Genomic DNA, 18,026 nt, shown 5'->3' with positions numbered 1-18,026 from the left:
ATCATTTCCCCTTGATTAATCTGATGTTTCACTCTGTGGGTCCTCTTTGCATTGCTCTTGTCTACTCTTCCACATGTCTTTTAACTTGTTTTCCACAAGCCTAGAATGCAGACATTCCTCAGTCAGTTCCTAGCCGTCCAGCCATGTTGTCCTAATTTCCAGGACTTTGTGTCTCCCCCTCACTTGACCATCCCCACATTGTGCCTTTAGCTCTAAGAACTCCTCTGTGCCCCAGACCTACATTTCTTGCTTCTACTAGACCTCTTATATGGATGATATGCCATTAGCATCTGAAACTCTACACCACCAAATTGTAAATTCTCTCCTCCTTACTGTCTATCACTCCTTTTCCTTCTACAATTTTCTGTATTATCTTTTCTCAGATAACGGTATTATCATCGTACCAACAGCCCTGGCTTGGAACCTTTAAAATATCTTGGGTCCTCCCCATTCCTCACTGTCAACATCCAATCAGTTATCAAACTCGCACCATATCTTCAAAAACCCCTACTAAGTTATGCCCGCGGCTTCCATACCTATACTCCTGCTCTGGTTCAAGTCTTCACATACTCTTATGCAGCCTATTGCAATAGCCTTCTAATTGGTCTCCCTCAGGTCTCTTTCAATTCCGGTATATCTTTCACATTGCTGCCAAAGTTTTCCTAAACTGTAAATCTCTCTGTTCAGGCAGCTCTCTTCTTGCAGTAGAATAAAAGACAAATCCTTAGCATGACCTTCCAGATCTTTCACAATATGGTCCCACTCTAACTTTTCTAGCCTTATCTTTCACTACAAGTTTTCGTATAACCTATGCTGTTTCTATAACATGACCTACAATTGACTATTTCCATGAATTTGCTCATGCTGTACTTTTCTGCACTGTATCCATCTGTGAAGTATCTATTCATTCTATGAGGAGCAACTCAGATGGCAGTCTTCCCAGAAGTTTTCCCCAGCACCTTCTTGTTTGAATTAATCTCTTCCTTCTCTGTATTCCTAGTAAGCTGTGTATAATTTTTGTGGCTGTTTACATAGCCCTCTTCACCAAAAGACCTTAAAAACCAGGTCTGTGACATCTATCATTGTATTCTTCACATGGCCATTTACATATTAATTGTACAATAAATGTTGTTGAACTGAAGTAAAGTTAATTATTAGCTTTAAATACGAGTATGAATTTTTGTAATTAGTGCTTTTAAAATCTTAATGGTTAAGAACTAGAAAGGCTGTTGTGTATTGTAAATCTGTTTTCCACTGAGTTAGTAATAATTCAAGGATTGATTTCTAAGCACTTTACAAAATGCAGTGCAAGTCTGGTAGTTTTTATCTCTAAGGTATGTTAAAACATATTAGGGGAGAAAATATTTGCAAGCGAAGCAACTGACAAAGGATTAATCTCCGAAATATACAAGCAGCTCATGCAGTCAATATCAAAAAAACAACCCAATCCAAAAATGAGCAGAAGACATAAATAGACATTTCTCCAAAGAAGATATACAGATTGTCAACAAACACATGAAAAGATGCTCGACATCACTAATCATTAGAGAAATGCAAATCAAAACCAAAATGAGGACTTCCCTGGTGGCGCAGTGGTTGAGAGTCTGCCTGCTGATGCAGGGGACACGGGGTTCGCACCCCGGTCCGGGAGGATCCCACATGCTGCGGAGCGGCTGGGCCCATGAACCATGGCTGCTGAGCCTGCGCGTCGGGAGCCTGTGCTCCGCAACGGGAGAGGCCACGGCAGTGAGAGGCCCGCATACTGCAACAAAACAAAACAAAACAAAACAAAAAAAAGACACAATGAGGTATCATCTCACACTGGTCAGAATGTCCATCATCAAAAAATCTACAAACAATAAATGCTGGAGAGGGTGTGGAGAAAAGAGAACCCTCCTGCACTGTTGGTGGGAATGTAAATTGATACAGCCACTATGGAGAACAGTATAGAGGTTCCTTAAAAAACTAAAAATACAACTACCATATGACCCAGCAATCCCACTACTGGGCACATACCCTGAGAAAACCATAATTCAAAAAGAGACAAGGGGCTTCCCTCGTGGTGCAGTGGTTGGGAGTCCGCCTGCCAATGCAGGGGATGCGGGTTTGTGCCCCGGTCCGGGAGGATCCCACATGCCGCAGAGCGGCTGGGCCTGTGAGCCATGGCCGTTGAGCCTGCGCGTCCGGAGCTTGTGCTCCGCAACAGGAGGGGCCATGGCAGTGAGAGGCCCACATACCACAAAAAAAAAAAAAGAGAGAGAAACATGTACCACCATGTTCATTGCCGCACTATTTACGATAGTCAGGGCATGGAAGCAACCTAAATGTCCATCGACAGATGAATGGATAAAGAAGATGTGGCAGATACATACAGTGGAATATTACTCAGAAGTAAAAAGAAACAAAATTGAGTTATTTGTAGTGACGTGGATGGACCTACAGTCTGTCATAAAGAGTGAAGTAAGTCAGAAAGAGAAAAACAAATACCATATTCTAACGTGTATATATGGAATCTAGAAGAATGGTACTGATGAACCTAATAGCAGGACAGGAATAAAGACACAGATGTAGAGAATGGACTTGAGGACGCCACGGGGGAAGGGGAAGCTGGGACAAAGTGAAAGAGTAGCGTTGACATATATACACTACCAGATGTAAAATGGATAGATAGCTAGTGGGAAGCTGCTGCATAGCACAAGGAGATCAGCTCGGTGCTTTGTGACGACCTAGACGGGTAGGAGAGGGAGGGTGGGAGGGAGGCTCAAGAGGGAGGGGATATCGGGATATATGTATACATATAGCTGATTCACTTTGTTGTACAGCAGAAACTAATACAACATTGTAGCAATTATACTCCAATAAAGATGTATAAAAAAAAGTATTAGGAATTTTGCTTTCTGAGGTTAAAAAGTGAAACAGCATACATATTTTAATTTTAAAACCAACTACTTTATTACTGAGTTATGAAATGGTTACTTTCTTCTTATAGTTCTTTAACATTTGTTGCCATCTAGTGTTCTATTTTGCATATTGCATGCTAAATAAATAGAAGCAATTACATTATATTACATTAATATTGTATTATATCATGTCATATCATATTCAGTCCTCCCTCTTTATTGATGGGGGATTGGTTCCAGGACAGAAATCTGTGACTGGTTGAAACCTTGGATGCAGAAACTGTGAATACAGAACCTGCAGATAAGGAGGACAGACTATATGTACTTTTACAGTGCAATGAAAACACCTGAGAATTTTATCAGAAAATGAATCTATAACATGAGAAAATTATAATGCCATGCATGGATTCAGTTGTGTAACTTCTTTGGATCAAATCCCTATTCTGCCACTTTCTAGGTCTGTGCTCTTGGGCAAGTTACTTAATGTCTCACAGCCTCAGTTTCATCAACAGAGTGATAAAAGCCACTTAAAATTCAGTGAGAGAGTTAAATACATTAATCCATGTAAGTCATTTAAGAAAGTATATGGCACACAGTAAGTGATTAATAAATGTTTTTGTTTTTCTTTGAAATTTTTGAGTCATTACAACTGGGAATAATTTTAAAAGGGAGAAAAAATTAACCTGGGAATAAATGAAGGTAGAAAAGTAGAGGTTTTTGCAGTGATGTTTTTGGTAAAGCTACAAGATAAAAAGGTTAACTAGGCCTTAGACCTGCCTGCCTCTATTGGAAGGGAAATTGTCGGCTTTGGCATGATGTTCCCCTGAGCATATCTATAATGAGATAATCCTCTAAAGAGATTTTTTTTTTTTTTTTTTTTTTTTTTTTGCGGTATGCGGGCCTCTCACTGCTGTGGACTCTCCCGTTGCGGAGCAGAGGCTCCGGATGCGCAGGCTCAGCGGCCGTGGCTCACGGGGCCCAGCCGCTCCGCGGCATGTGGGATCCTCCTGGACTGGGGCACGAACCCGTTTCCCCTGCATCGGCAGGCGGACTCTCAACCACTGCGCCACCAGGGAAGCCCTAAAGAAATATTTTTTAAAAAATACCAACCCAGAAGGTTGAAAAATGTCCCCCCAAACTTTTTTTTCCTTTTTAAGTATTCAAATTATTGTTTTCCTTAGACTGCAGCGGAATCAGAAAGGCAAGAGTTAGAAACCCGAAGTAAAAGGAAAATCAGAAAAGCCTTGAGCATTTGATTGCAAGCACAAATGTAGAATATAATGTTTCTTGATATGTACACTATCTTCTACAAGACAAAAACAAATTATAAATATCTTGAAAATGGGAGATAGGGATAGACTGACTGATAGGTTCCTAGTAAGGACGAGCTTATAAATTAATAATGAGTAGTTTGCATTATTTGTAAATTAAATGCCTAAAACATGTTGAAAATCATTTTTATGTTGTGGGCTATATTTCATAAAAATGAAAGCATTTTCATGAATTTTTAAGTTTATGTTCATAAGTATGGACTCTACTATTCCTCATAATTCTTTAATCCTATAATCATGAATTCCTTGATCACAAGGATATCTAGGAACCTAACACTAGCACTTGGGAAGGACTTTTATATTTTCTAAAAGAGTTTCTCTATTTTAAGAATTGAGTTGACTAGGTACAAATTTATTTTGGAAAATGTTTTGACTCCATTAAGATAGTAGTGCATACTTTTTGGTTTAATAAAACTAGGACTGGGAATATCAAGTCCAATAAATTATGTTTTGAAAAATGTGTTACTGTGGCCAACAAAGAATGACCACAAATAAATTTCCCAGAAGAGAAAAGACCCTTTGAAGACTGAGTCTACTGGAGGGTGAGGGTTGTGTAAATCCCCAACTCCCCAAGACCTACAGCCATTTCCACCAAGAAAGGGATTGTGCTCAGGGAAAGGAAGGAGCCACGACCTTGGGAACTACTAGGAGAAATGGCAGCCGCAGATCCCAAACTAACTTGGTCTCCTGTGAAGATCCATCAGTTAATTGGGTTGGCCAAACATCTTACAGAAAAACCCAAACGAACTTTTTGGTCAATAGTCTTTGAGGATTCAGTTATATGCCTTTACTGAATGATTATATGGAGTATAATCAGGGAGTACTGAGTCATCTGGGATTCTGAAAACTAGGAGAGTGAGTCTTAGAATTAAAAGACAAAGCTTTAATGGAAAGAATGTATAAATATTTATTTGGTAAACCCAAATCTTGTATATGAGGACCATTGTAAGATTAAATGACTTTTCTAATTCCAAATGTTATGTAATATTTTCTTCGTTGTGACCAGACATATATATTAAAATCAAAATAAATAAAAGCAAAAGCTATTTTATATGGAATCATTGGCTACAAACTGAGAGTGATCAATATCCAGTTTTTAACCTAATATTTTTATTCAGTGTTTCGTTACTGCTTTCATACTCACCATCACCTCTCAGTGGTGGCTACTCCTCATAGAATGCCATCCATGAAACCAAGGCTTCAGCAGCGGTTTTGTTTAAGTGATTTACAACTTCTCACTTGTGCTTTTTGTTTATATCATCTTAGCATTAGGCCTCTTACCTGTCAGGATCATTTACTGTTCCTTGTTCTTGAATTGATTGAATTCTTTGAATTGACTCTTTAGTTGCTCTTCATGTTAACCTGATCTTCAGCAGTTCCTTCCACTGTTCATATACCTAATAAGGTTGATTCCTGAGTTTTTATTCAATGAAAAACCTTCTGATTAAATATATTAGTTTATAGTCCATAATCATTTTAGTCTTTCATGATATTCATATATCAGTGAACATCATGAACATTTTTATTAGGTTCATAAAAATATTTTACACAAGAGCAATTGTGTTCTGAAGTGCAAAAATCTCTAATTCATAGTATTTCAAGCTCCAAGGGTTTAAATTATAGAAAAATGATGCTTTTCCATTTCTTTTAAAATCTAATGTAAAATTTTATTTTCCAGACATTTTCAACTAGAATTGGACTTGGGACTAACTCCCTAGGAGAATCTTTTTTTCAGGCATTTTATTCGCTTATCAGTAAATCCGGGACAGTTGCATTTTATCTTCATTTTTTATGCCTAGGAGTGTGGAACATTTCCAGAAGAGTTTGAAAGAAATTAGGGTTTAATGCTCTCATGATAAAAAGAAGAAAATTCACATATCCTAAATATTTATTGTCTATATTTATTATAGCTTTCACCACAGGGAAGCATAGCAATGCATAGAGCTTACAGTGCTTACTGAGACTGCTTTCATCTCCATTAACAACAACTGTGACTATCAAATTATAATTACATAGTATATAAGTCATATGAGACTTGAGTTTCTCTCAATTCAGGGGAACATATAGAGGTTGAGTGAGGAGGATATGATAAGGAGCCACTGGGATGAGACTAAGACACCATAGTATGACTCAGATTCTCTATGTCAAGCACCTTAATTTTATTTTTTTCTTGAGATTTTGAATTTAGTTTATTATTGTATAATAAACTGTGTTATGTATAATATATGTGTTATGCATGTATGTATAATATATGTGTTATGCATAACGATATTGTAAATATAGCCAACAGGAAGTTAGAGAGAATTTACTTCTGGAAATTCAGAGTGGGAAATTTAAACTAAAGGACAATTATCGACTTTTAAATTGCCAGAAATGAAATATAACACTTCTCATTTTACAAAACTAGGTAGTAAATGCTATTTCGAGTCTTTCCTTATCTAAACTTGATTATTACCTAATTTTTACTTTAGTTATGTGTGTAAGGAGAGTGAACCAAATCTTATCTTACTTCTATTTAAGGAAACTCAGTTATTATATAATGTTAAACAATAAATGCCTGTATTAATGATAAGTACATCTCATCTTAAAATTTTGATCTGTTTATCATTTAAAGTACAAATAATTTTTAACCATGTCCAGATGAAAAATAAGTTAAATTAGATACTTATATATTTCTTGTAGTGTAAACATGATATATAATTGAAAATACTAGAACACTTGGTTTTTCTGATCCCCTTTTATAAAATTCAGACTCCTCTGTGGCCCTTATCAAGGTTTGTTACCTGAATTTTCTTAGTTGATTAGTTAATATAGCCTTAATTGTGCAAACTGAAATATGTGAATAAATACATTTGAATACATATAACATTTGAATACATGTAACATATGAATCAGTAAGTGGTGTTGACAAACAAATATAAAAATATTCTTTACTTTGACTTTACAGTGAGTTGTAACTATTTTAAATAAAATCAAAGCTTAATTGTCTCATTTCCCTCTTATTTCTTCTAAATTCTAAGGTCCCATTTCACTCTGTCTTATTCTGGCAGGCTTTAATCCAGTGCGAACAGTTGAAGAATGAACTGGAGAGGCAGACAGAGCGACTTGAGAAAGAACTCGCATCTCAGCAAGAAAAAAGAGCCTTTGAGAAAGAGATGATGAAAAGAGAAATAACAAAAGAAAGAGAGGACATGGGCTTAAAGGTATTTAAAGGGTTCAATTTGTTATCGACATTGCAGAAGAAATGTTTGTGGTGATGTAATTGATGAGTCTACAGGCCGCAATTCTTGAATGATCTTTATTTAAAAAATGTTTTTAATATCTTTATTGAAGTATAATTGCTTTACAATGTTGTGTTAGTTTCTGTTGTACAACAAAGTGAATCAGCTATAAGTATACATATATCCCCATATCACCTCCCTCTTGAGCCTCCCTCGAATGATCTTACATGTTTAAACCATTTAAGTAGTCAAGTTGCTTATAACTTAGAGTTCATAAAAATTTTCTATTCTTCAATGTGTTTCTCAATAAAAGTTATATTCTCTGACCTTTCCAAAGAAAATAATCAATTAGATTTCATGATAGGAAAATGTGAAATTTACTCTAATCCTGCCATTCTGTTTGATTCCCTTTCTGTTTGTCAGAGGAGAGCAGGTGCTCTGCAGATACCCAGATTTTATTTCAAGTTTGGTTAAATCAAGGAGAGATGACTCCCCCATTTCATCCCCCACTCCTAAATTAGCCTTTAAGAAGGTAAAACACTTGTAAGAAACCAAGTAACCAAAAAAAAAAAAAAAAGTGATGATATACTCTGTACAAAATACATGAAGGTACGGTATAGAGTACCATGAGAATGTGTAACAGGCAAATATAACTTAGTCTAGGCAGTCATGGAAGACTTTCCTAAGAAAGAGGTTTTGCAAATGAGGCTCAAAAGAGTTGAGTAGGAGTGGTCAGGTGAAGAGTTGAGGGGAAGAGTTTCAGACCCAGGAAAACAACACTCCCAAGGCTCTGAAGCTAGAAAGCATCATACTTTCTAGGAATTTAGAGAGGGCTCAGGTGACTGGAGCATAGGAAGTAAGGGCCAGAGTAGTGGAAGATGAGTTTGGAGAAGTATGCAAGGACCAAATCATGAATGGTCTTAAAATCCATGTCAAAGGTTTTAAATGTTATCCAAAAGTGAAGGGAAACCATTGAATGGCAGTAAATTGGGCAGTGTCATGATCCCATTTATATTTGAGAAAAATCATCTGTCAATAGATTTGAAGGAGGACCAGAATAAACCCCTGGAGATCAGGTGGGAGGTAATTATAGTAGTCTAGGTGGGAAGTGTTGGTATCTAAGACACATTTTTCAAGGACTATTTCAGATCACTTTATTCCCCTCAAATTCTCTACCATACCACCTCTCCCCTCATTCTCGGCAGAGAGCCTTACTTCCCTAACAAAGAAAGTTGACAGCCATTAGATGGTAATCACCTTATTTATCCCCCCCCCCACCTCTGCCTAAAGTAAAATTTCACCTGTACTGCAGCTGTGTCAGAATGGGAGTGGCTTAATCCTAATCCTTTCCTCTTGCTCTGAATCCCATCCTCTTCCACCACCTCAGGGACCTATTTCCATTAGTTCTCCACTCTGTTCTGAATCTTCAACCTTTGTCCTTCACTATAGCCTTTTCCTTATCACCAGGAAAATAGTCTCAAATTTCTCTCACCTGTTGAAAGAAACAATCTTTCTTCTAATCCAGTCATTCTCAATCTTGGCTACACAGAAGTTCCAAAACTCTCATTGCCCAATCTGCATCCCAAACAAATTATGGGGGAATATCTGAGGGTAGGATCTAGGGGTCAGTATTTTAAAAAATTGTCCAGGCGATTCCAATGTGCGGCCAAGGCTGGAAGCCACCTTAGTAGTTCCATATCCCTCCTTACTCTTCCCCTTAATAATCAAGTTTCTTGAAAGATTTGTCCATACATGTTATCTTCATTTTCTTACTGCTCATTCACTCTTCAGCGCACTACATTTCAGCTTCTGTGCCCATAGCCAATGAAATTACCATTGCTGTGTTCACTACAGACCTCCTTGTGCTATTTTTAGTGAATATTTTTTCGTTCTTATTCTCCTTAAAAGGTTCTGTTTCTTTGATTTCTCTGAATCATATTCTTGATTTGGGAGAATGATGATGTGTGCCTTTTAGGTTACTCTGAGTTTAAGCTGCCTTTGAGATAATGAAGGAGACACATCCAGAAAGCACCTTGATAGGAGGTTCTAGAGTTTAGCAGAGAGCTTTAGATTTAGGTGTGTTTAGCACTACTGTGGCTTTAATTTCATGTATATGCTGTTGATTCCTAAATCTTTAGGTCTCTAGTGAGCTTCCAAACCAGCTGCACTTCCCATCTTCCCTCTCATAGTAGAACCACTCTTCATTCATCCATTTGCCCAACTCAGAAATCTTGCTGTCATCCTTGTTTCCTCCTTCTCCCTCACCCTGTACATCAAGTCACCAAGTTCTAGAGTTTCAGGCCCTTACCGATTTTACATTGCCCTGTCTCTCCATCCCACTGCTCTCCATATCTCACCCTTGGGTGATTCCTACAGCCCCAAGTGGTAGAAGCCCCTTGCTTCTAGCCTCACCTCCTTATCTGTTCTCTTACCCAAAGATCCAAGGATGATCTTTCTAAAATGAACACGTCAGTATGTCAGTCTCTTGCTTTAAAATCCTTCTTGTCTCTCTATAACCCCTTGGATAAAATTTAGGATCTTTTACTATAGCATAAAGATTGTACATTTTTTCCCTCTCTTTGGTTCTCCAGTCTCATCTCCCTTCTCTTTTCTTCCTTGTATTACCACCATACTGATCTACTTGCACTTCCTCAAATGTGCACACATGCCCGTCTGCCATACTATTTTTTCATTTCAGGATTTTTCAGGGCTTTGCCCCTCCCCACACCCCCCACCTCACCCCCATTGCCTAGAGGAATCTTCCTCTGGCCTCTCTGACTGATCCTTCAGAGTTCTCGATACCACCTCTTCTCACAGTCTCCCAATGATAAATTTTTGGGAGCCCCTCCTGTGGGCTTCTATAACTCAATTTATTGCAAAGTCTTATTGAATTATCTCCCCTAATTTACTATGATTCCCTTGCATATATGGTTTGTTAACATCCTTATTGCCTTATTGCCACATTCCTCCCACATAAAATGTGTTCAGTATATATTTATTGAATGAATACAAGGGGGATAAAAAAGGGAAGGAAGAAGTCCCCATGCCATTGGAAAGGCATGACTAAAATACTGAGAGTTCAGAGGATCAGAACAGATTTCTGTCTGCAAGAGATCACGGAACACTTGGTGGAGAAGGTGGCATTTTAACTGAGCTTCAAAAAAACAGGCAGGATTTAGAAATGCAGAGTGTGAGGCAGATGTACCAACATGAGTAAGGTATGGAGGGAGGTAAAGTTGCAAGCTGAGCTTTGAGAGAGAGAGAATGAATGGCGTCAAGAGCAAAGATCAGCTACCGTTCATGCCTAGGAGACTTTTTTTCTGGGTTGTTTAGTGGAAACTTTTGCCTTGCTGAGTAGTTCTACTATGTAAAAATATGTTGATGAGAATTCCTGATAAGAAGAAATAAAGGAAGTCTGAACTGTGCCAGGGAATATTCCAGGTGCTTTTTGTATAACTTTATTAAACTGATAATTTTTCATGAATGAAAATGGCAACAGAAATACAATGCATTTCTTTTTTTTTTATTTATTCATTTATTTATTTTTGGCTGCATTGGGTCTTCATTGCTGCACGTGGGCTTTCTCTACTTGTGGCGAGCGGGGGCTACTCTTTGTTGCGGTGCGTGGGCTTCTCACTGGCACTTCTCAAGTGCCTTCTCTTGTTGCAGAGCACAGGCTCTAGGCACGTGGGCTTCAGTAGTTGTGGCACAGGGGCTCAGTAGTTGTGGCTCACGGGCTCTAGAGTGCCGGCTCAGTAGTTATGGCTCATGGGCTTAGTTGCTCCGTGGCATGTGGGATATTCCCCCACCAGGGATTGAACCCATGTCCCCTGCATTGGCAGGCGGATTCTTAACTACTGTGCCACCAGGGAAGTCCTACAATGCATTTCTGAGTCTGAGTCCTTTTTTTCTTTTTGCCTCCATTAAGCCTTATTTGACATTTAATCTGAAGATCCTGCCCTAAATAAAGATGTATGAATAAAGAGCTGGAAGTGATCCTAGCACTGAAGCAAGTACTCTCACAGAAAGTGGCAGAAAGAAGCTCTGAAGTAAAAGGATTTAGTGTTGAATCCAATTTGACCTTTATGTGACCTTGAACAATTCATTTAACCTCTCCAGATTTCAGAGTAGTAGATCCTTGGTTGATCTACTCAAGGAATTGATAGGATTAAATGAGATTATGTTTTGAAAGTACCTAATATAATACCTGGCTTAGGTTAGACCATTTAACAAATTTTAGCTTGTGGCTATTATTCTTACTCTAGTGAAAGAGAGAATTAACTCTATTGGGTAGATTTCTTGGACCTTTGTGTTAGTAAAAGCAGACAAATTTTAATATAAAGTCCAGCTTTACTTTTTATTTATTAGCTTGAATGAACTTGGGAACATTACTTTTCATTTTTTCAACTGAAAGTTAATCCAATACATTCCTTTCCAAAGGGAATTAAAAGAGAAAATTATCACACTGCCTAGCACAGGAAGTTAATTTAATAGGGAGTCTGAACAATTAATCACAACGTAAGTTCTCATGGTTAGTGCTGGAGCAGGTGTCCCTGCTTTCCTAGTGGTAGGAATGCTCGTGAGACTTGTAGATTTTCTTTCCTTCTTTTTATTATTTTTCTTCTTTCCTTTCTTCTTACTGCTTAAAAATTTCATTCGTGTGGGAAGCTCTAGGAGAGCAGATGCCTTCTACCTAGACAGATTTTGAATCATTCCCCCATGAACAGTACTTGCTGTGAGTTTGCCTGTTGGCATCAGTAATAGTCTTTGGTTGCACTACACCACTAAGTTAGTTCGTTCAATCAGTCCTTCATCTATTTATTGAATGCCCCCTGTGGTTTGTGAATTTTCTCAGTTGGTTCCCTTGAAAATAGCCCATTGCTAGAATCCTTAATTCTTGTACCTTTTTAATGAGGAATGCCACTTTATACCACATTCAGTACACTAGGGACTGCTTTAGTGTAGAGATTTCTATCAAGCTCTCCCATCCTGGGTGTCCTTGTCTCTTGCTTGCCCCTGTCAAAGTTTAAAGGACTTATGTGATGTCAACACCCTGGACATCCAGCAGTGTTGCAGCTGTCTGTGTTACTTCTGCCCCTGCAACAGATGTGGATGGAGAAGCTCCTGCAGTGTAATGTTGACTTCCAGATGGTGGGCATGGAGAAAAAGAAGGTGTGACAACAGGAGGGGAGGCCTTGAGAAGTGGGTGACAGAAGGGAGCAGACAGGTAGTGGGCAGAGGAATGAAGTGATGGGTGGCAGAGGGAAGGAATCATATGGAAGGTGTATGATTTGTTACATGCTATAGAAACTGACTCAGAATTTACCATTAGCAAAATAAATTTCTGCCCATTTACTTCAAAAAAACCACACAATATTAATATGTTTACCATAGATCCACATAAATAAGTAATACATGGTTTTTAGTAGCTGGTAATTAAAGTTTGTTATTGTTGTATGGTTCCAGAAAAGCTATAATTACATATTCATAATATGCTTACTCATGAACTTGAATTTTTAAATTAAGAAAATTCAATTAATATTTTTGATTTGTTACATTTAACCTCTTTTGACCTTTAATTTTTGTTTCAGATTGTAATCTGCATAAGGATAGTTTGTAGCTTGGTATTAGTAAAAGTAATTTTATGTGCAAATTAGATTTGTAGCCAATCTCTTGATGAAAGAAGGACATGTAAACAGCCATAAGTTAAATGTACAATTCTCCACAATCCCCAGGAATGTTAATTAATACATCTACCGTCTAAATTAGAAAATAGCTACTAGGGCTCATTATTTTCAAGTTGTCAATTTTAATTAGTTGACAAAGGTAATCGTGATTTTTATTACAAAATTTTAGTTATTGATTTCAGTTGTAAAACTGAATTCACACCCATGTTAGTGTACAATGACAGATTTTAAATATTATTTCAAATTTGTCATCAGTTTGTATTTTAGCTGATTAAAAACTGATAGCTATCCCATATGTTTTGATCTGGGGCAAGGTAGCATTTCTTCATCACTTTAAAACTGCTAATACAAATGAGAAATTAATAGCCTAGAAAAGTTTGACCTACTGGAGCAGAGTAAAATGTAATTGCAAACCAAAAACTATAAAGATTAAATCTAAGGTCTAGAAAACATGTCTGACCCTGGGAAGAAAAACTAAGAACCTGATAGCCATATAGTCCCTCAGAAAAGCCATTTATTTTAATGATTCATTCATTCATCAAACATTAAACATATACCTCTTGAGGAAAATGCTCTTGAGGAACTTCTAGTCTAATGAGGAAACAGACAACTAAAAACAGTGTGATGTGTTAAGTACTGTGCATGTAAATAATTTTAGTTGAGAAATAATATATCAAGAAAATTTGAAATATATTTTAACATGGAGGATAAATTCAGCACCTTTATTTTGTGTCTACCATAGTACAAAATTACTAAAATACTTCGTGTTTTTTAAAAATACTATTTTATATTCTTATTGAATTTTTCAGATATTGGGCGTATCTTTATAAGGTGGTTAGAAATTCTTAAAGGACATAAAACTTTGGTATTCTTACAGGGTTAGTATAGCATATGGAAGTTTCTTAATAAATATCTGCTGATTGATTCTATTTTTAATATTTAAAAAGCATGGTGACTATAGTTAACAGTACTGTACTGTGTATTTGAAAGTTGCTAGGAGAGCAAATCTTAAAAGTTCTCACCACCAGAAAAAAAAGAAAATTACGTGAGGTGATAGTCAAGGGTGATGAATTGAGAATGCAGAGCAATGGAGATACCCAATCCACAGAGAAATGACTTACAGAGAGAGCCCAGTGGCCATGCTGAGACTCTACTAATTCAAGATATTTAAAATATTTTTGTCAAATGACATTATCATTTAGGACTTTTATTTCCTCGTACAGACGTTGACCCTATCTGAGAGTATTGCCCAACTGGAGACTCAGGTGGAAAAGATTACAAGAGAGAAAATTTCGGCTGTTAATCAACTAGAGGAAGTTGAAAACCAGCTTGCTTCCCGGGAAATGGATGTCACAAAGGTACAAAGAGAGATTTTAGTTGACTAATTACTTAAATATTTTAGTTGAAAATTTTTTCGTAGTGTAAAAAGCTCAAAAAGAAGTCTGGAGTATAAAAAATTTTGTTATTTCAAGATAATAAAGGTCCACATAATGGTCATTCAGCAAACATTTACTTATTATCAGCAGGCCCTTTTCTGGGTGCTGCAAATACAAAGATGAATTAGACACAAATAACGTCCTCAAAGAGCTTAAGGATTAAGTTGCTGAGACACACTTGTAAATAAACAAGTTTTATTACTTTAATTATTGAATATCTGATAAAACTTGTACATCTGAATTAGTCAACTAGGAGTAATTTTTTGCATAAGTTTGATCTTCACAATAATACTAAAAGACATGTATTTATTTATAACATGATAAGTGTGCTTAACATAATTCTCCATCTCTCATTCCTTTCAGACCTGTTCTCTAAAATCACGATTCTAATACTACAACTTCTTATTCTGTTGGTCCTTAAATTTATACTTTACACTGTGGTATCACCATGTCTGCACTATGGGCATCACAAACTTGTGAACCAAGAACTAAAATGCTTAATGGTCTTAACTGGCTAAGGTACATGTTTAAGAAACACTAGAAGTCTGTGTAGACTTCAGTAATCATTGCTTTAAAACTAAGTAACAAAATATGGACACGCATGATGTAATAAATTAAATCAATTTATTTTTCATCAAGACATACACAGATAATTTTATTAAAATGCATACCCATTTCATACTGCATTTTACTTCTCAACATATTTTCCTAAATTTGGACACATTTGTAATGCCATTATTGTTTTATAACTCAGTAATTTAAATTAACTTTAATATATATTAGGAAAGGAAGCCTATTTTTTCTCTTTTTTCCTTGAATTTATATAGTTCTTCATTTGCTTTCTAAAATTTAAGCTAGCTAATGTAGAAGCTTAAAATATCCTATTTGCCAACATAATTGATGTTTGTGTGGAGGTAGGGGTAGAAGTAAGGGAACTGGTGCAGAGAGATGGAAATGGTTAACCTGGATTGATAGGTGAAAGCTATGATGAGGATTTTCAGTTCATTATAAAGGAGAACTTTCTGTTGAAATATGATACAGTAAAGAATGATTACTTGTCTTTAGAACTGTCCAAAAGGACTCAAGCATCAGAGGAGTGCCTTAAGACTGCTTCCAACCCTGGGATAATATAATTCTAGTTAAATTTAATTTATTCATTTATTTTAGATGAAATTTAAGTGTTACAGATAAACTTAGCAAATGCATTTTAAACTGAAATTAGTGAGGCAAGGAAACTTTAAAAATAAAATTAAGGGGCACGGTCATTTTAAACAGGACCTAATGCTTAGATATTTATTATGTATAGTAATTTTGTACTGGTGTTGGGTTTTAAACACCATGGTTGTATAACTGTTATGTTCTGGTATTATAAGTGGAGTCTTTAAATTTTATTCCTATATGTAAATCAAATAGATTGGAATAGTGAAGAAAGTCAGTTAAGGCTCCTCTAATTTTTTTCTGTAATTCTTAATTTTTAAATTTTATTTAGCTTTAGTAACTTTTTGTGAATTACCAATATTTTTGAAAGGGGAAGGATCAACTCTTACATATTTGAATTTCAGATACAATTTGTAGTAATTTTATTCTTTTTTAGCTTTTTGAGGGTCACTGGGGAGAAGCTTAACTGACTTCTTTTTCTGTCTTGTCACTATAATTTTTGAACACAGATTCGTTTATTTTTAACGTATTTTTTATTTGAACATAGGAAATACATATAGGTTTTATAAGATTCTAATACTTCAATAATGATGAAACTAATTTCTAAAATTCTAATGATCATTTTTGGAGAACTACCAAAATTGTGAAGTCTCAAACAGGTATAGCCATTAGATGATACATGATTTTTAAAAATTTGTATTTGTAACTTAGAAGCTGACTTAGCAGATGTGTGTATTACTTGATCTCTCTACAAGTTCTCAGTTATCTCAAAAGTTCATAACTTCTTTATTTAGATTTATCTGCTAATTGTATTTTCCAAATGTATATATCTGTCTGTAGATGCCCTGGATTGAAAAAAAAAAGATTATATAAAGAATGATACACAATTTTAAGATACTGAGTGTGTTTATTATTTAACAATATGTTAAAGTCATTTCACTTACATGTATATTTTCCTTTTATGTTGAATGCCATAGCTATTTTAAAAGCAGAGTGGGCTTAGTCGCAGTCTATGACTTTTAACTTTCTTAATTTAAATATATAGTATTGTGCATGGTAAGATTGACATAATCTGCAAAGCCTACGGTAAATACCGGCTGGGTAATACTCTACTCCTAAATATTGATAATATAGTCTATTAGCAGAGAGAAAAATACCTTTATAAATTTCCTTAAATAAAAGTCTAACTGATAAAGAGTTTAAAGGAAAGTTTTTAATATAGAGTATCTATATAACCATGACAATTTGAATGAATAATGACATAGCTTAATATTTTAATTAATAATTTTACCTAGTTAAAAGCAAGATGATAGTGCATTTTAGATGATAATATGCAATTGAAACTATTATTTTACATGAAAAATCTTGTATATATCACTTAAATTCCCTGGTTATGCATTTCTTTATCTGTCATTTGAAATTGTAAGACTCAATAACATCTGATATTGCCTCCACATCTTAACAGAATATATTGACTATGCTAATAGAAAATGCCATTCTTAGAAAAGTTCTATGTATTTTATTTATATGACCTCTAGGGGGCACCAAAAGATCTAATTGCAGGCCTTGCCTGGTAAATTCCAGCAGCTATTGATCTAGTTTTTATAATCTAACAGGTGTGTGGAGAAATGCGCTATCAATTGAATAAAACCAAAATGGAGAAGGATGAGGCAGAAAAGGAGCACAGAGAGTACAGAACAAAAACTAAAAGGGATCTTGAAATTAAAGATCAGGTAAGATTTGATACAAGCGTAACTGCAGCAATTAAAGACATAACTAATGTTTTTTTCTGAAATGTTTGTGGTTTTAGCCCTAAGTCATTCATTTCTATTATATTGTTTCTAACTAATGGAGTGATCCAATTTATACTGTTAAAAGAATTTCATCTACAGTTGCCTAAAATTATCACCTTTCACATGAAATTGTGAGAATACAACTGCATGCATATGAAATTACAATCTGACAGGTCATAAATATACATTTGGATATGTGTATCTATTACTTACAAAAGTAAAAGAAAATGTTCTAATGTTCATTTTGAACCTAAAATATATGTACGTAAAGTTCTTTAAAGATGCCAACTTGCATCCAATTTTAAGTGAAAAAGTTTAAAATTTGTGAGATGAGATGAGTTGATATGTAAATATGTCAATCAAATTGATCGTTGGCAGAGTGAAACCAGTTTAAACTAAGATAACCATGAATACGTTTGCTCAGGAAACCTAAATACAGTAAAATTGGAAATGTTAGGAAAAAAACTGCTCCTTACTTCAATTTCAGTTTGAACAGATGT

At 35.8% G+C, this 18,026-nt stretch overlaps 1 protein-coding gene across 8 annotated transcripts in view; it reads left to right on the top strand.

The window, feature by feature from the left end:
- Positions 1-18,026, top strand: part of SDCCAG8 (SHH signaling and ciliogenesis regulator SDCCAG8) — a 265,165-nt gene that overhangs the window by 74,991 nt on the left and 172,148 nt on the right. For all 8 annotated transcript variants that reach the window (XR_014293561.1, XM_082615995.1, XM_082615996.1 and 5 more), the window contains 3 exons: positions 7,282-7,434; positions 14,363-14,497; positions 17,350-17,466. Coding sequence is in view for 7 of the 8 variants with exons in the window: in XM_082615995.1 (XP_082472121.1) it covers positions 7,282-7,434; positions 14,363-14,497; positions 17,350-17,466 (405 nt within the window). In the remaining variant the exon portion in view is untranslated. The remainder of the gene's footprint in view (positions 1-7,281; positions 7,435-14,362; positions 14,498-17,349; positions 17,467-18,026) is intronic.

This window comes from Mesoplodon mirus, assembly GCF_964341445.2.
Source record: "Mesoplodon mirus genome assembly, chromosome: 3".
NCBI classification, from domain to species: domain Eukaryota; kingdom Metazoa; phylum Chordata; class Mammalia; order Artiodactyla; family Ziphiidae; genus Mesoplodon; species Mesoplodon mirus.
Note: the sequence above shows the minus strand (reverse complement) of the source record. Positions and strands in the feature narration are given on the sequence as shown.